Source organism: Vicugna pacos, chromosome 19 (assembly GCF_048564905.1).
Source record: "Vicugna pacos chromosome 19, VicPac4, whole genome shotgun sequence".
Classification (NCBI taxonomy): domain Eukaryota; kingdom Metazoa; phylum Chordata; class Mammalia; order Artiodactyla; family Camelidae; genus Vicugna; species Vicugna pacos.
The window spans coordinates 45648012-45666395 of record NC_133005.1 but is presented as its reverse complement, the minus strand read 5'-3'; the positions used below and the strand labels follow the sequence as shown (position 1 = coordinate 45666395).

Genomic DNA, 18384 nt, shown 5'->3' with positions numbered 1-18384 from the left:
CTGCGACTGCGCCCGACTCGGAGGCACCCACGCACTCGCTCTCTCTGAACGTGCTTTCCTGAAGCCACCGGAGCATCTGCAGCCAAAATCTATAAAGCGTGATTCATTTCCCACGGCATCTGTGCTTATCTGCTTGCTTATTACAGAAAACATGGGAATGCAAAACCCGTCAAGATGAAGACGAAAGGCACACGTGGCCCCGCAGCAACCGTCCTCTGCTATCCAGACTGCCTGACGCTTTCAGAGCCCTTTAAGTTCCCTGCATTCTCACCACGGTCCTCTCCCGCCAGCAGGAGTCGGGCTGAAGTCTGTACATTGAGCAGACGCATTTGAGATGCGATAAACTTCTGCTCTTGGCCGGGAGACTCCGCCGTCCTGCCAGCAGAGGCGGCCGGGGTGCTGGCTCCCGGGCCCTCCTCCCCCGCAGGCCTGGCTGCAAGAGCCCAGAGGCAGGCCCGGGGCTCCCCAGTCCCGTTCGCAGAGCCCAGGAGGCTCCCCAGCCCAGGATGGACACCTCGCAGGGGATGTCCTCAGGACGACGGTGGACAAAGAGCGGAGGGTGAGGCCAGGGCAGGAGGCTGCGGGCCCCCGGGAGTGGGTGGGGTCAGGAGTAGAGAAGCAGGAGAGGCAGCAGGGAGGACGGCGGGGGGGAGAAGGGAGCAAAGGATTTGAGATGAGAGCGAAAGAGCGCAAATCAGGGAGACAGAGCGGAGAGAAGTGGGGCAGCAGACGAGGCCCGTGCCCCTGCCCAGAGGGTCCGCGGTGTGAGCCACCCCCCACTGGCCCCTGGTGCCTCCGAAAGCGGCCCCACCCCCAAGCCCCGGTGCAGCCCACCGGAGCGGCCGGGTCCAGCCCTGCCCAGCCGACCCAAAGCAGCGCCCACTCCTGGAGCTGAAGTGGGAAGTAAGCCCACTCCCGAGGTAAACCCCCAGCTGGTTCCAGGGCCGAGTGGCCGCCCAGCGCCGTCTGCAGCCCTGGCGAGCCCGCCGCCCGGGGTACTCCAGTGGGCGCCGAGGGCTGGCCGCGGAGGCCAGGCACGAGGCGGCTCGCTGACAGAGCCCCAGGCCTGCTCCTGCTTGGCTGAGAAGGGTTATTCTGGGAACAGCGTTCAGAGGAAGAGCTGCCAAGTGCAAAACAGCAGAACAGACCCAGTGTGCCCCCCGGTGGGCTTCCAGCTGTCTGGCGCCCCCCGCCTGCCGGCGATCCGAACTCAAGCCTAGGACTGGCCTCCGAGGGGCGTCCAGGGCCGGAAGGGGTGTATGGGGCATAGACCAGCCAGGCGGTGCTGGCCCTGCCCTGGGAGCCAGAGCGGCTTCCAGCCTCGGGAGGGGTCATTTACAGGGGCCACGGGCTTGACCCCAACTTGGCACCACCATGGCCACCCCAACCCATTATCTCCCGGCCCCCAGGAAAATGGACGGCAGGGCCCCTCTCCACCCCTGGGCCAGCAAGGGAGGACTGGTAATTTACACCCTGCAGGCGAGGGGGCTCCCCCTCCCCGAGTTCCTGGGTGCACACAAGGTCCCGAGCAGACTGAGGGAGCCTCAGCGCCAGCGTCCAGTCACGACTTCGTTCAGGGTCAGGCCGGCGGCTGCTCTGACAGGGCAGCCGTCCATCACCGAGTCCGGCCTCAGTGTCAGGCGGTTTTATTGCCCCAGGCCGAGCCTGGTCACCAGGCGTCCAGCAGGATGTCACTCAAGGTGAAGTAATTCACGGCTAATAGACATCAGGGGGCTGCCTCCACCAGCCACCCACTCCTACTGGAGCGCAGGCCGGGAGAGCCAGAGGCCCCTGAGTCACCCCCTCCCCAGTGGTCAGCCTGGCCGGTGCACCCTGCCCGTGACCTGCCCTGTCACTCGTGCCCTCCCCTGTGCAGGCCTTTGGGGAGCCGGCCATAAACATCCCATCGTGTGACAGGACACTTGCCAACGCTGCAGTCGCACTGCACACTCCCGCCGTTGGCGCGATGAACCCTCTTGACGGTGATTACGTCTCCCCGAAGACAAACTGGCCTGAGTCCCTCCCCAGATGGCTCCGTCCACGAGGGCTGTCTGGCGACCTGGCCCCGAGTGCCTGCCGCGTTTAATGCCGAGGGACTTCCGGAAGGGCCTTTGAAACCAGATTCAGTTACATAAATGATACGGCGGCCCGTGAACTCTGTTTTCATTTCCTGGTCCCCCTTTCTCAGCAGCCAACTGGAGGCCCCGGCTGGGTCATCCACAGTGCAGGCTGTTTCTAAGGCCCAGCATCTCCCGTTCACTGACGCCTGGGGGCGGGTTGGGCCACAATGCTTCCACCACACAGACTCTTCAGGGGCTGCAGGACTTAGAACAAGAAGAGCGGCCTTGGACAGGGAGGGGGCGGTGCCCGAGGAGCGGGCAGACAGCAGGGGCAAACGGGAGGGCGTGGAGCAGAGTACAGTGTGGCCCAAGAGCTGGTTCGAATCCCGTCTCAGCCTCTGCCCAGCCCTGGCCCTCGGACAAGTCCTTTCTGTCCAGGCCTCACTTCTCCCATCTGTGAAATGGGCGTGACAGCTCACAGGAATTGCCCCAGCTCTCCAGATGGCTGTGAGCATGAAAGGAGTTAAAACACAGATGCTCCTGGGCCCAGCCCGGCACGAGGGACACCCAGGAAACACCAAGCAGCGGTGGTGACCACAACGATGACACAGCAGCCTCAGCTTGGGGGCCCTCCCCCGGGCAGTCACTGCCCCTGCCTCAGCCAGGGGCCCTTGGGCTGGACCGTACCTGCAGGAGAGGGCACAGGTGCACACCCCTACGTGTCCACAGTGACGTCTTGCACCTGTGTGGCTCCCACATCCAGTGCGCCAGGCTCCCCCAGCCCCTACCAGGTGTGCCCGGAGGGTCCCCAGCCTCGAGCCCCTCGCTGTGGTGGGTTCTGCGGCTCTGGTTGGTATTGGAGTCTTGGACTCCTCCACAGAGACTCTGCCTCATCTTCCCAGGGCAGCAGGACCTGAAGACATTCTGAGGCTCCCAGGGCAGCAGACACTCCAGGGCACTCTGCTCTGCAAGGGTGGAGCCTGGGGGAGGAGGGGCCTCCAGGTACAGGGAGAAGGAGGGGGTCTTTGAACTAGGCCCACCAACCCCGCCCTGGGACCAGAGGTCATGGGGCTTACCTGAATAACTGGGGAGGACACAGACCTCTCCGCCTATCCCCACCTCCAGCACACCCCCCCCCCGCCGGCACAGCCTACCCAGGCATCCTTCCCTGATACCCCACTTACAGGAAGGGCAGACCCCCGGGGCTGGGGTTCAGGGAGGCCAGGTTCAGGCCCACTTGTGCAGGTCACCCAGACAACCCCATGCTAAGGAGCTAGTTCCTGGGCACTGCACCCTTCCCAGGGCTGGACGGACACTGCCTCCCCAGAGCTCAAAGCCCCGCGTGGCCACAAGTCGGTGTGTGTGCAGCAGGGGCCCTGATGGGGCCCTCCCTGTGAGGGGCGGATGGCCCTGGGGCTGCCCTGCGGCCCCAGGGAGAGTCCTGGGTCCCCCCCTGGGAGCTGGCCCAGAGGCCCTGACCGCCCACCTTGCTCTCCCAGGTCCGTCTTCTCTTGTCACTGACGTGTCTGAGTTAAGAGGCAGCTGCTGGGCAAGTCGCAAACACCAGGGTCCGTCCCTGTAGCAGACACGGGAGCCTGCCCCCACCCCAGCCCCTCCGCCCCGGCCATCACTTTCCCCAAGGCCCCCACAGGCAACCACTCATGTCCTGGAATCACGGAACACAGCTCTGTCTGGTCACCAGGGGGTTAACAAGCCAACCCTCTAATCTGCCCGAGGCCTGGGGTAGGGTCCCCACCTCAGAGCTGCTTCCCCCTGGCCAGAGAGAGAAGCCTGGGGGTGCAGAGGGTCACGAATTCCTCCCTGTGCCTCCCTTGCCCATCCCAGCAGCCCCGTTCTCAGGGCCCCAGCACACAGCTCCACCGCCTCCACCTGGCTGCAGCGAGATCCTGGGGCCCAGCCCTCTGCTCCCCTCACCTGGCTTCCCCTCAGCTTTTGCCCGGTGCCTGCCGAGCGCCCACTCTGTGCGCATCCCAGGTAGATGCTGCAGCTCTTTTTCCCGCTAACTGCGCCCAAAGCCAGTGTGAGGAGTGGGCACGACTGACACCCCCACCTCACAGCTGAACGGAGACACAGAGGCTCAGGGTCTGGTGGGGAGGCAAGGCAGGGACGCACAGCCACAAAGCATGATGAGGCAGAAGGCAGGGGAGAGAGTACTGCATGGGGAAGGCCACAGAAAGGAGGGGACTTGCGAGCAGGGTGCTGAGGGATGTATAGGAGTCCAGCAAGTAGAGAAGGCAGAGGAAGGGTCCCCCTAGTTGAGGAGCAGCACGGGCAAAGGGCCAGGGCACAGGCAGCTTACAGCAGATGGGCTGGCGGGGAAAGTGAGGTCCTGATGGACTGGGGCACCTGGCTCCCTCCGGAGGAGCCCAAGGAGCCTGGCTGGGGCAGTTGCACAGAAGGATGACAGGTCCTTAGCCTGAGAAAGTGACTTGGCGGGTGAGGGAGGCTGGGCAAGGTGTGGGCAAGTGGGGAGAGAACTTGGCTTTGAGTTTCAGCTGAGACACCTCACTTTTTGGTTCAAGGAGAAGAGATCGTGAAGGCGTCCAGACGCTGCACAGATACCAGTGCCCCTCACCCTGTCACTGTGCCCCATGGCTGGCAAGCATCAGCAGGTGTCAGCTGATCGGATGAGGAAATCCCACCAGCAGCCTCTGCTTCTACTGCTCCGGGGGCGAGAGCCCACATCCCACCTGGAGCGGCTGCTGCACACTGAGACTCCCTGAGCAGCAGCACAGCCCTGGCACCCCACAGAGAGCCCTCGTCCGGGCCAGCCTGGGACGTGCCTTCAACGCCTCAATCTTCCGGAGAGACCAGGGATTTAGAGGCGGCTTCTGCCACCCCACCCCCACCTCAGGAAATAGTCTCAGCCTTTTAATTATTTTCTTAAATGTCCATTTAAGAGGTTTATTAATACAGGAGAAGTGGCTGGAGACGGCTTCCTTGCGTACGTTTTGCGTCCTTCCAGTTTTAACCACCTTGTTTACCAATGTGTGACCTTGGCGGGGTTTCTAACCTCTCTGTGTCCTATTTCCCCATCTGTAATAGTAACAATAATAAGCTTCTCTACCTTAATGAGGGTCGGTGTGAGAATCAAACGGAAGCATCACAGGGCAAAGCACAGCACCCCCCCGGGTGTTCGTGTCTCCAGGTGAGAACACCAGCCCCTCCCCCCCAGCAGGGTCCCAGGTATCTTCCATTCTCATCTGAACCCTTTTTTGGCAGGGTGGAGGGGATGTCTCAACTCCCGGCAAGGTGACTCTCCTCTTTCCTCCTCACCCCCGGAGCTGGCAGGGCATCTCCCCATGTCATTCAAACTCTCTCCTCGGGGCTCCGAGGGCGGCGGAAGCAGCGAGGGCTCAACCAGCGTCACTGCGCTGTGGCCCTAGCACAGCTGCTGGGTCTGCAGGTGGACCTCACCAGGGAGACCGCGTCCTCCAGCCATGCAGGGCCCCTGAGTGCACCCGGACCTCCCTGGGCTATCCTGGGGCTCACCATGAAAAAGAGAAAGACAGGAGACCCACTGGCGAGGTCTGGAGGGATTGGGGCGGGGCGGGGTGGGGCCAGTTCGGATCCCAGAGGGGAGCGCGTAGGGAGTCGGTACCATGGGAGCCCATCGCAGCATCGTGGACCCAGGGCCCTGAGGGCGGGAGAGGATGGAGTGACCCTCAGTGGGTGAGCATGGGGGGAGGGGCAAGGAGCAGAGCATAAAGGGGGTACCTGAGACCCTACTTCCCCTCCCAGTGGCACACACAGGCTTGTGAAGAGTCCGGAGCCGCCTGGGACCTTCTGTGGGACCCCCTACCCAGGATGAGAGTAGGCGCCTTGCCTACCACCTTCCAGAGCCCCTGAGTGGCCCAAAATGTGCCCTGAATTCTGGTCTGGTTCTGGAGCACATGGAGAGGAGAGAGTGCCAGGCCTCCCCACCCCTCTACAGGCTGAAAGTGCCCTGGCCTGCAGTCCATCCTTGACACAACAGAAGGGACAGCCCGTTTCTGCAAACGAAAAACATTCATGGCCCCGAGCACCAAGCACCGAGGCCAAGGGCCACCTGGTGAGCCCTGCTCTCACCCAGCCTTGTCACCCAGAGCCTGCTGTGCACTCGGAGAGTGCTGGTAATTCCAGTGAAGCTGCCTGGGAGACCTGTTTCTCCGAGGTGCTGGCACCATCGAGCCCACCCAGGAAGTGCCAGGGGCCACCTCCAGACCCAGGGGGCCTCCCACCCATCCCACATTTCTGGTGCCACTTTGGGAAACCCCCAGGACCAAGTGAAAGTCCCACGTAGGGGTGGAGGCAGGGACCTGGGCGGTGACCTTGCGGAAGGGAAGTGCATGCGGATGGAGCCTGCCAACCCGACCTGCGCCCCGCAACTGGGAGCAAGTATGGTAGTTGCCTTCTTGGTCAGAAACTGAGGAGACTGGGATTCCGCCAGACTGTGCACATGCAGGGTTGTGGCACACGGGTTTGAGTCCACGGAAAAGGAGCTAGAAAGTCCCTTTGGAAGCCGGAGCTCTGTTCTGGACCCCAGACCAGAGGTCAGCAAGGGGTCTCCACCACCTCTACATCACTGAACGCATGAAGCCAGGGTCAGGGACTCATCCATAGACAGGGCACCAGACATTTAGCCAGTCTTAGGGGGAACCTGGGACTGGCGAGGAAGGAGGGCTGGAAACTTAAGAATCTCCGGAACAAATTTAGACGTCTCCACTCCGGGAGTACTCCGGGGCCCCACGGAGCACCTGGCCGGTTCCTGAGGCCGGCGCTGGCCGGGACTCGGCGCTGGGTGCCCCGCGCCCAGCGTTCCGTCGCCTTTCCCGCGGGAGCCCCGCGCGCCCTGCCTGCTCCGGTCACGTGCCACCTTGGCCGCAGCCCCGGGCTGACCCCGCGGGAGGGAGGGGAGGGCGCCGGGAGCAAAGGGGCGGCGCGGTGGGGGCGGGCCGGGCCGGGCCGGGGCGGGGCGGGGCGGAGGGGCGGCCGGGCGCCCGGGATTCCCTGTGGAAGCGCACGGACCCCGTCTCCCAGTCTCCAGCCGTCGCAGCCCGCCGCGCGCGCCGCGCCCTCTGGTCCTCGCGGTCAGCCGGTGAGTACCCCAGCCCCGCCTGGCGCCGCGCGCCCCTTCCCGGCCTGGCGCCTTGTCCCAGACCCTGCGCCCCGCGGACCTGCCGGGCCTCTCGTCCTCGGCACCCGCCGAGCCCACTCGGGAACCTGTGACGCCCTGGCTGTGGAGGAGGTGATCTCGGCGTTCCGGCTGTGCCGGCGATGCCCCATGGGGCCGCTCCGAGCCGCCCCGCCGCCCCTGCAGTTCTGCCCCTGCGGGTTCCGGGACCCGCCCCAAGAACGGCCGGGGCTGGGGAGCAGGGATTGCGGCCTGAGCGACATCACCTGCGGGGCACAGCGGCCAGGACTCCGACGCCCGTCCCTCTTCTCTGCAGGTCAAGGCCGCGCCAGGGACGATGTACCAGAGCCTGGCGCTGGCCCCGAGCCCGGGTCAGGCCGCCTACGCGGACTCGGGCGCCTTTCTGCCCCCGCCGGGCGCGGGCTCCCCCGTGTTCGCTCCGCCGGCGCGCGTCCCTTCCATGCTGCCCTACCTGCCTGCGTGTGAGCCAGGCCCGCAGCCCCCCGCGCTCGCCGCGCACCCCGGCTGGGCGCAGGCGGCCGCGGCGGACTCGTCTTCTTTCGGCCCCGGCAGCCCGCACCCGCCGGCCGCTCAGCCGCCCGGCGCCACCGCTTTCCCCTTTGCGCCCAGCCCCCCGGGGCCCGGCGGTGGCGGCCCAGGGGCCCGGGACGGCGGCGCCTACCAGGGCGCAATGCTGGCTCGAGAGCAATACCCGGCCCTGCTCGGGCGGCCGGTGGGCTCCTCGTACCCTGCTGCATACCCAGCCTACGTGAGCACCGATGTGGCCCCGTCTTGGACCTCTGGACCCTTGGACGGCAGCGTCCTGCACAGCCTGCAGGGCCGCCCAGCTGGGCTCCCCGGCCGCAGAACCGCCTTCGGTGAGTGCAGGACTGGGAGGCGGCTCCACTGACTAGAGTCTGGGTGCCCGCCCGCCGTCCTGTGATGCAAACCCGCACCCTGCGAAATGCCTGCCGCCCCCCAATCAGGGCTTTCTCAGCCAGGTCGGGCACCAGCATAGGGCGGCCCAGAACTCTGGGGACATGGAAACCTGGGTGGAACCCAGCGGCTGCCACAAGCTCACCCGCCCCGAGATGAAAACCCCAGCTCTGAATTTCCTTCTGCCTTTCATTCACCTGAACCCAGTATTCTGGGATCACACCATTTGGAGCCTGCATCTTAAACGTTTTTATGAGAAGTTTTGAAAATTATTTTCTAAGAGTTCGAAATACTGGTTTATTTAAGAAAACTGCCACACTCGTCTCTGTTCTAGGATGTTAATGTATTCCAACTTGAGACCCAGTTCCAGTCGCTCTCCAGGGTATAAATTTGAGTAATCGGATTCCAGGCCTGTACAGAGGGGAGTGCTCCCCATCCCCGCCTTCTGAGTAGTGGGTGCCACCGACACTTTCCTACCCCATCCCGAGCCAAGGACCATGCCTTTTTTGCTGCCGCAGTCTTTAGCCTTGGCCCCCACCCCAGCCCCCAGCTCCTCTGTGCAGGAAGCGGGATCCACTTGGCGCCCACGCCCAGTGGTGATGATTGATCCCTGCCCCGCCTCCACCCAGGGCCCCCGGCGCCCAAGTGTCGCCAGTCCCTGCCCCAGTCTGGAGGGGGCCAGGAGTCCTCACCATCGTGGCCGTGTGCACCACTCAAGTAGGGGACAGTGACTCTGGTCCTTGTAGGATCTGGTCTGATTCAGCCTCACCACCACTGCCCCTCCAGATCGACCCACTTTGCAGAGGACAAGGCTCCCGCCTCCCCAGGGATCAGAATCACCAATGCTGGTGCTGGACCCCCATTTACAGGCAGTTCCCCGTCACCGCCCAGAGGCTGGATTTAGTAACCCTCCCCCCACCTTATAAAGCAGCCCTAATGAGTTATTTAAATCCGGCACAAACTTCACTGTATGTAAATTGAAAGTTAGAAATAAAATTAGAGAAAATAAATTTTGAAACAAACTAAAGTAAAGGCACAAAAAGGGAAGAAAGGGCCAAGTGCTGTGGGCTTGGGCAGAGCCTCACCCTCCCGCTGCCCTCCCGCAGCGTCCGACTTCCTGGAGGAGTTTCCCGGTGAGGGTCGCGAGTGCGTCAACTGTGGGGCCCTGTCCACCCCTCTGTGGCGCCGGGACGGCACCGGCCACTACCTGTGCAACGCCTGCGGCCTCTACCACAAGATGAACGGCGTCAACCGGCCACTGGTGCGGCCGCAGAAGCGCCTGGTGAGTGCTGGGCGGCCGCGGGGCAGGAGGGGGCCGGGGAGCCCACGGGGAGCTCTCTGGGAAGCAGGAGGCCCAGGCCGGGATGACCGAGCCTGGCCCACTGCTGCGGGCCCCTGCGCTTGGGGCTGTGCACCCGCAGTGTCTGCCGAGCGTCCCAGAAAGGCTCCTCTGCCCCTGAGTGGGCTGGGACCTGCTGGGCAGGGGAACTTCCGTGGGCCCTCTGGGGGTCAGACTTGCGGCTCCAAGGCTGCCTGGGGCTTCGGGCTGGCCAGGCGGTGGTGGGGAGCAGGGCAGGGTGGGGGTGGCCTGGCCCCAGGGAGGGGCTCGGGGGAGGGGCTGCTGGCCACATGCTTTGTTGGGGAACGCTGAGCCCTCCAGGGGAGGGGACTTTCTACAGTGCTGCAGGGATGGGAGGAGACCAGGTCTGTGGTTGTTTGCTGGGCGAAAGCTGTTTTCACTTTTGGTTCCTTCTGGTGTGTGTCTGGGTGGGGAGTAGGGGACTGGGAGCCCGACTTTTGCCCCCAGCAGGGCAGAGTCCCCAGAAGCTGCGTCAAGGTTTAGAGATACTTTATACTCTACTGTTTCACGGGCGAACTTTGATGTTCAAGTCAGTTTGCAGATGAGTGGTAGGCCTGCCGAGGTTGGCCAGACGTGCAGACAGCGAGGCCGCAGTGGCTCCCGGTGCCAGGCCTGGGCAGGGCTGTGTTTCTGGGCTAAGGCTGGTGTGAGCGCCGTCAGGCCCAGCTGGCTGGTTCTGGTGTGTCGGGCCCCGGGGGCGCGTGGGTGGGCTTTCGCTGCCGGGTGCCGGGCCGACCCAGCCAGCTGCGGCGGTCGCTGGTCTGGGCGTCAGAGCAGTTGGTTGTTGTCCTTTACTGGGAGCTTGAAGCCCCGGCTATGACAGCGCCAGGGCCAGACTCTTCGAGGCCCCAGCCTGGGCAGGCAGGAAGCAAGACTGACTCTGGGTCCGGCAGCTTGAGGGCAGTTGCTGTTTTTCTTCCTCTGATTTTGCCTGGAGTTTGGGGTTCTGCTGGTCCCCCAGCCTCCCCCCACCCACGCCGTGCCTCTCGGAGGGAGAGAGGGAGGACCCTCCGAGTCTACCTCACCCCTTCGGTCTCTGCCCTGTGACCACGCCCCAAGCCCAGGTGTGCCTCACTGGCCCGGTATCTGGCGTGGCCTCAGTGAGGGGGAGACTGAGGTTAAGAGGAGAGGGTCCTGGGGGACAGCAGCCTAGACCTCCTGACCCCAGGCAGCAGGCCAGCCCCCTCCTCTGACTCCCTGCACGCTCCCCAGGCCAAGCCCTGAACTGGGTGCCAAGGACAGGCTGGTGAACAGGAGATGTGGGCCCGCTCCACCTCGGCCCCCACCCCTCAAAGGGCTCACCTCCCAGCAGAAAATCTCTGGCTTGAGGGGTGGGCGGGCAAGGGCCACCATCTAAGTGTTGAGGCTTTTACCTTCACAGCAGCCAGATGACCCCCCGGGGCTCCAAGATGCTGAGCCACTTCCCTGGGCTCGCGGCCTGCAAGCGGCAGACCCAGGTTTGGCCCAGGCCTGTGGCCTCGGTCTCCCGTGGGCTCCCAACTCCCCTAAGCCCCCTGCCCCTGACCTGGACCTTCGTGCCCAGCCCCGTGAGATGAACTCAGGAACTGCCCCCTTGCCCGCCGGAAAGATAAATTAGACGGCATGTTCAGAGCGCGTAGACGAGCCGTGCCCCAGGCCGTGGGTGGGCTGGGTCCGGCACTTGGCCTGTGAGGTCTTTGTTTCCTAGTTTAAGGATATGGAAGAATCAACTTTGGGGTGCCTCCTAAGGTGTGTGCGTGCTCACCTCCCCGAGGCCACAGGGCCTACACAGATCTGAGTGTGGGACACACCCAGGGAGTGTTTGCCGAGTGGGGCTGAGGTCGGGGGCGTTCACACAGCCCCTCGGCTCTCCATCTCTCCCTGAGCAGATCCCAGAGGGCTCCTCTGACTTGCCACAGGGTTCCTGCCTGTCACTCAGGGAGGGGGGCCCCACTGCTCGCCCGGTGGCTGGTCCTGGCATGGCCAGGCTCGCTGTGAAAACCCCAAGATCCTCCGAGACCTGAGACAAGAGCCCAGTCCACGTGGCTGGTCACCCAGACCTGCCCCCACGCCGGTGCCTCCCTCTCTCGTGCGTGAGCTGAACTGACGCCCCAGGAGGGGCCTCTCCAGGGAGAACGTATCCATTTTTCAAATAACTACAAACGTCCTAGAAGCTTGCCACCGAGAGCATGGGAGGGGGACAGTAGCAAGCGTGCCTCCGCCCCCAACAGGAACCCAGCAGGAACCGTGTTGTTTTTACCCCCTGCCTCCCGCGTGCATCCTCGGACTTCCGCTGTGGGAGTAGGGTCACACCTTTGACCCGAGGCTTCCGTCAGTGTAGACGAGCAGGGAGGATCGAGGTGGTTCCACTGACCCCGATGCGCCTGTGCCTATGGCCAGGTGGATTCCACGCGCCACTCAGCCAGGCCTGGCCCATGAACATCGGAGCCAGGCGGCCAAGGTCAGCGGACGGCAGGCCTGTTAGCCCACAGCCAGCTCTGGCACCAGCTCTGGAAAGCGGCCAGTGCCCCTAGGGCCCGGTGTCCTCCGCTGCTCACCGACCTGGGTGTCCCTTCCTACACAGCCCCGCCTCACAGGCTCTGGTCCCTGTCACAACTTGCCCTGAGCAGCGAGGGACACTGGCCCATTGTCAGGCTAAGTGTCCTCACGCTCCTCTTCCAAAAGCGTCCAGAGGCCCGTTTGAAATGGGTTTGTCTTTGCTGCTCTCCAATCTGCAGTTTTTACTTTCCAAAGCACGTCCCCATGTGAGCTGGCCACCCCCCTCCACCCACCCCCCTACCCTTCCCTCTCCTGTGCCCCTCACATCTCCAACAGCAGCCCCCCGCCCAGCTCCATGCTGCCCCCACCCTGGTCTCTCTGGATGTTCAGATGGTCCTGGAGCTCAGGGTGGCTCTGCAACAGGCTTTGAAGCTCAACATCTTTTGGAAAGAACAGAGCAAAAAAGAAAAACAAAATGCAGCTGGGAGAGGCCTGGCGGTTTGGGGGCCCTGAGAGTGGCCCAGCCTGGCCGCTTGTCCTGACAGTGAATGAGGAAGGACGAGGAAGCTCCGGTGCCTGAGGGGTGTGAACGGCGCCAGGAACGTGTCCTGTCCACCCCGGGACGACCCCTGCGCCGCTGGGCCCCTCAGTATTTCGGAGCCTCAGCCTTCCTCCATAGAACGCAGTCTGGTGAGGGGCCAGGAAAGAGTAAGTGAGTGGGGACTTTAAGAATTTTTTCATGATCATTCTTTTTTTTACCACTTTCTTGATTTTAACCTAATTTCCAATTTCTTGATTTTAATTTATGCTCACTGAAGAAGGATTCAGAGGTGGCTTCCAGATTTTTCACCTCTCCTCCCAGGGGACAGGGGATGGGTTCGCATGCTGGGGTGGCGTGCTGCAGGCACAACCCCATCGGAACGTAGCTCTGCTTTTCCCTCCGCGCCCCGGCGGCTGCGGGGGGCGCCCCGGGTGTGTGCGTCTGCAGGTGTGCCCACGTGCGCGCCCCCTCTGAGCGGGCAGGCGGAAGCAACGCTGGGGTTGAGTCTTTGCGTGGGTCCCTTTACGCCCTCGTGGGAGATCCTGCAGGAAGGATGTTAGTAGGAAGTGGCCTGACGGCCGAGGAAACAGCGTCCTCGTGTTGTGCTTCCCACTTTCAGTGACGCTGAAGTTTTCTTGGAACGTGGGATGGCAGTGTGAACTCTAAGGCAGCGAAGGCTGGTAGAAGTGCCTGAGGGAACAGGGAGGGGCCTCAGGCCTTGGTTCCTTCTGGTCCGAAGGCACAGCAGGAGCTGGGATGGTGGCGGGAGCCGAAGAAGGCAGGTTAGGGTCACAAGATAAACACAGGATACACAGTCGATGTGCGTTTCAGATAAACAGTGAGTAGCATTTTAGTACAAGTGTGTCCCAAATGTTGCATGGGGTGAACTTATGCAAAGTATTTGCTGCTTATCTGAAATTCACATCCAGGCGGGCATCCTGTTTGCTTATGTTTGTTTGTTTGCTAAATCTGGGAACCCTGGGGAGGTCCCAAGGCCTCCTCTCACCTTGAGAAGGTGGATGGATTGGGGTGGGGGGTTCAGGGGAACCCCGGGCTGGGGCGAGCAGCAGGGCTGGAAGGAGACCCTGCTTCACGCTGGACAGTGGGCTCGGGGAGGGCAGGGGGCCTCCGCTTTGTGCACGGCTCCCCGGCACCGAGAGGCAGCTAAAGGGAGGGAGGGGCAAGGGGGGGGATTCGAATCGTGTCCAGTAGCAGCTGCTCTGTAGATAAGGCCAGGATGTGGCTGCAGGCCCCTGGGGTGGGGCACTCGGGCTGGGGTCCCTGCCTCAGAGTGTGCCCCCTGTCTGCCCCGGGCTGCAGCCTCCACGTCCCTTCCTCTTCTGCGGGGTCTGGGCCAGGCACCAGCGCTCTCCACGCCAGTGAGTGCGCAAGTCTTCCCCCCCATCAGGCGCCCCAGGGAGACAGCCGGAGACCCCTGCGAGGCTGGACATCAGGTCTGGTGGCCGTTGGCAAGAGGATGAGGTCTCCCCAGCCAGGCTGGGAGCTCCAGCCCTGTGTTCCCTCTCGAGCCTCCAAGGTTTCGTCCCTTTCTTGTCTTGTGGTCCTTTTTCCTGGATCCTGGGGCAGTCTCGCCTGGAGCCTGGAGGCCGAGCCGGAGACTGAACAGGGTGCAACTCTCTGGGGTCTCTGGTGGCTGCCTGCAGCCTGTGGGAGGGGAGGGCAATGAGGCGGTTCCAGGTCTGAGTCTTCTTGGGAACCGCTGGTGCAGAGGGCTTCAGACAGACCCCACTGTCCCTCCCAGGCCACTCTGGGGGGCAGCCTGTGCCCTCGACCGGCTGAAAGCCTGGTGGGGAGGGGGTCGGCTAGGTGGCCCACAAGGTCATTGCAGAAGGAAAGACCCCAGAGACCGCTGACCGACGGGGAAGCACGCTGCCCCTGACGGCTCGGCCCCAGCCCGGGACAGACCCCTTCTGCTGCCTGGTTTGGTTGGTCTGGTTGTCTTGCCTTTGGTTGCTCTCGGGCTTGGTCCTGGGCCGGAGACCCCGAGCAGAGGACGCACATCCTCGGGGGGATCTTGCGTGTGCGGCCTTGTGGGCTTCTCTCCCGGCTCCCCGAGGTGCGGCTGAAACCCCAGAGCGGATGTGGCTTGGTCTGAGCCCCGGGGAGGTGGGAGTAAAGACCCTGCATCGCTGTTGTCGCGGTGAGGGGCGGGGACTGGGCCAGGCCAGAGCATTGCGGAGGAGGAAAGGGCCAGCCCCTAAGAGGCTCCAGAAGGTCCAGTCTTGCTCCAGCAGCAAGAGGCCGGTGTGGTCAGGGTGACCTGGCACTGCAGCCCACTGTCCAGTGGAGAGCTGTTGAGCTGACTGTGTGCCCAGAGCCCCAGGTCTTGGGAAGCAGGTGCCCAGAGGGGCCGGTGGGCCCCCTGAATGTGCAGCCTGGGGCCTCATGGAAGGTGCTGCTCTACCCCAGAGACACAGCGTGAAGGCCCAGCATCGGTAGCTGAAAAGGGACCACGGCAGAAAACCAGCTGCACGTCCCTCCGGGCTCTTCACAACGGTCTGACCCACAGCAGGCGTGTGGTGGGTCTGCGGTCACCCCCATTCTACTGACAGGGAAACTGAGGCTCAGAAGGGTGAGGTGACCTGTCCCAGGGCTCGTGGGGCACCTGATCTAAGCGCCAAGGAATCACGGCCGTCCCTGTCCCGGGCAGGCCTCACGACCTGAGCCCCCAGAGACCGTCTCACCTGGCCCCCCGTGGCCCCCGACCTGTCAGCCAGTCAGTTCCGAGTCCGGCGTCCTTCCCTCCCACCCCGGCTGCCACTCGCTGGGCCAAGCGGAGTGGCAGGAGGGCCCTGGGTCCCCGGCACGGCTCACACCGGCCTCCCGTCCACAGTCCTCGTCCCGCCGGGCCGGCCTCTGCTGCACCAACTGCCACACCACGCACACCACGCTGTGGCGGCGCAACGCGGACGGCAAGCCGGTGTGCAACGCCTGCGGGCTCTACACGAAGCTGCACGGGGTGAGCGGGCCGGCGTGCAGGGGCTGAGGGGCCGGGGGCGGTCGACCGGGCTGGGTGCGTGCCCGCAGCCCACCTGCGTGTCACTGTCAGGCCCACTGTGCGGGTGGGCTCGCTGAGGCCCTGGTGTCACTGGCTCGTCCACAGCCGTTCAGCCTCGGGCAGAGGCTGGACCCCTCAGTCTTGCCTCCCTGCACCCCCAGAGCCCTCCTGGCCCCTCTGGCCCTGGGAGACTGGGGTGGGACGGGCTCCCCCTTACCCTGCCCGGGACAAGCGTCAAGCCCAGGGCGGCAGCTGCCCAAACAGGGCTGCGGGAGTGACCGGCTCTGCAGGGCCAAGATCAGGGCAGGCAGCCACGCAAGAGGCCCCAGGGTGAGCAGAGAGAGATCCCAGACACCCACCACCTGCCCACCCTGCCAGGTGCCGCGGCCCCTGGCCATGAAGAAGGAAAGCATCCAGACGCGGAAACGGAAGCCGAAGAACGTGGCCAAGACCAGGGGCTCCTCAGGTGCACGGGCTGGGGCGGCCGAGACGCGGGAGGGAGCCCAGCCCCCCGCCTCTCCCGTGGGGCACACATCCTCCCTGTGGAATCCCTGAGTGTCTCACATTCCACCATTAGACATTCACGTGTTTGGTGCGAGTGTCACCCCCAGAAGGACACGTGACCCCCCTGCCCTGGGACGGCTCCAGCTGGCGGGAGCCAGCAGTGGGGCGGGAGGTCTGGTGAAGGAAGCCACACCCAGCCCCTCCCTCACTGTGTGACCAGTGCAGCCGGACCTGGTGGCTTCTGTAAACACCCCACCTTCCCTCCCAGGGTCCACGGGGGTCACTGCAGCCTCCCCACCAACCTCTATCCCTGACCCGGAGGTCTCAGTGGCCACTCTGAAACCCAAGCCCAGCCTGAGATCCCCTTCACACCCCGGTCCCAGTGTCACCTCCCAGGTAAGGTGGATGTGGTAGGGGAGGGTGGGGTGCCTGGAGCTGGCTCCCAGACACCTCCTCGGGGAACCCTGACTCCCTGGCCAGGTCAGAGCCCCTGTAGGACCCTCTCGGGAGCTCGGGGCTGGACCCACAGCTGGTCGCTAGAACCAGAGCTGACCAGTGGCCAGCACCAGCGGAGAGCCCTGCATGTGTTCCACGTCGACCCTCAGGAGGGGTCTCCGCCCCATTCCAGGGATGAAGGAGGCCCGTTAGAGCAAATCACCCCGTCCTGAGGGCTCCCGAACCCCCGTGCGGCTGGCCCGCTGTTCCTGATCTGATGCTCACGTGTGCCCTGTCCTCCCTGCAGGTATCCGGGCCGGTGGACGACCCCCTGGCCCCCAGCCACTTGGAGTTCAAATTCGAGCAAGAGGACTTTGCCTTGCCTTCTGCAGCCCTGGGCCCCCAGCCTGGCCTCGGCGGGGCCCTGCGCCAGGAGGCCTGGTGTGCTCTGGCCTTAGCCTAGGTCTCCGGCACCCACCGAACCCACCGCGCTGCCGCTTCCCTCCAGCGCAGCAGAGAGACCTCCAGGTCCACTGCCAGAAGAGACTGGAGCCAGCCGGGCCCAGAGGCGCTGGGCGCCCCTCAACACGGCGGCCCGAGGCCTTTTGTGCAGACGGCAGTCTGGCCCCAGAGCAGAAGGAAGGCTGGTAGGGGAAGGGCTTGAGCCCCCCCTGGACAGCAAAGGATCCCCAGATGTTGCGAGAGGCTCTAGACCACACCGGCCCCTCCAGCCAAGGCCGACCGGGGCACCACCACCTGCGTGAATTCCATTGTCAACACTCACCATCGTCACGTTTACAGGCTGCAGCAGTTAGACACCCCAACTTCCTGTTGTAAAGCCAGGGCCACAAGTAAGAGGACTGAGGCCAAGCAGGCAGCACTGATGAGGGGAGCAGCCAGACGTGGACTCCTCGGAGCACAGGACTGCCAGGGACAGACGTGCAGGCCGTGCACTGTACCGGGACGCCACCCCAGGGGGGAGCGTTCACATAGTCATCATCGTAGGCTTGTATTTATTTGGACAGTTATCCCAGAGGGGGCAGTAAAGGGCCTTGTTCCGACTGAGTCTGTGTCTTGAGACCATTTCTGAAGAGTAAAGTACCTGGGCCTCTGTTCTAACGCACACAGGCACTCTCGGGGCTGTGGTGGAGTGACCACATGGCCTGGCTTGTCTGCGACTGTCCCCGGAGAATCATTACTATCACCCCCTTTCACGACAAAAGCCGTCCCCTCACAGGGTTGGATGATAAATTTGTTGGCATCCTGGCTGGAGGCGGCTCTACCCCAGGGAGCTGGTAAATGGCTGCTAACAGCTTGATGGCAGAGAGGCAGTAGGGAGTGGCGAGGAGTGGGGCGTGCCCTGCAGAAGGGCCACGCATCACTTATGCCCAGTTGCTGCCCTTCACCAAAAAGACCTGATTTTTCCTTGGAAGCCAGAAACCTGGAATCTTTCTTGTTTTGTGTGAAGCCTTCTAATTGAAAGCTTTCTCCCCCTAACTCCCAATTTGATTCAAAATTTTGTACAGGGAACTGTCCACCTCTCACCACCTGGGCGTCCATAAGAAGTGGACACGAGCCTCGGTGCCCTGGTCCCTGGCTGATGGGGCACCCCCACCCTCCCTCCCATACAGAGGCTGCAGCACAGACCGCCCAGATCTGGATGAGCTGAGGGGCAAGTTAAATGCAGGCACTCAGGGCCTGGGGCCAGTTTCGTGGTGGCCGGAGCTGGGGAAACCGCATGGTCACCTGCCCTCAGGGCCCTGCAGCAGCCACGCCAGGAACCACGTGGCCAGGGCCAGGCAGCAGAGGAAACGCCTTGGGGACAGGGTCTGTCTGCAATCACAACCTGGTCTTTCAAAAGCGGGCTGGATGGGAGAGATGGGGATAGAGGGGCCTGTGACGGCTGTGCCTGTGGGT

At 63.6% G+C, this 18384-nt stretch overlaps 1 protein-coding gene across 1 annotated transcript; it reads left to right on the top strand.

Annotated features, from left to right (window-relative positions):
- Positions 1–7531: 7531 nt before the first annotated feature.
- Positions 7532–17087, top strand: GATA5 (GATA binding protein 5). The gene is made up of 6 exons (XM_031687640.2): positions 7532–8072; positions 9237–9412; positions 15364–15489; positions 15907–15994; positions 16301–16428; positions 16775–17087. The coding sequence occupies exons 1-6, from the start codon at positions 7532–7534 to the stop codon at positions 16928–16930; spliced, it is 1215 nt and encodes a 404-aa protein (XP_031543500.2). The 3' UTR covers positions 16931–17087.
- The last annotated feature ends 1297 nt before the right edge of the window (positions 17088–18384 follow it).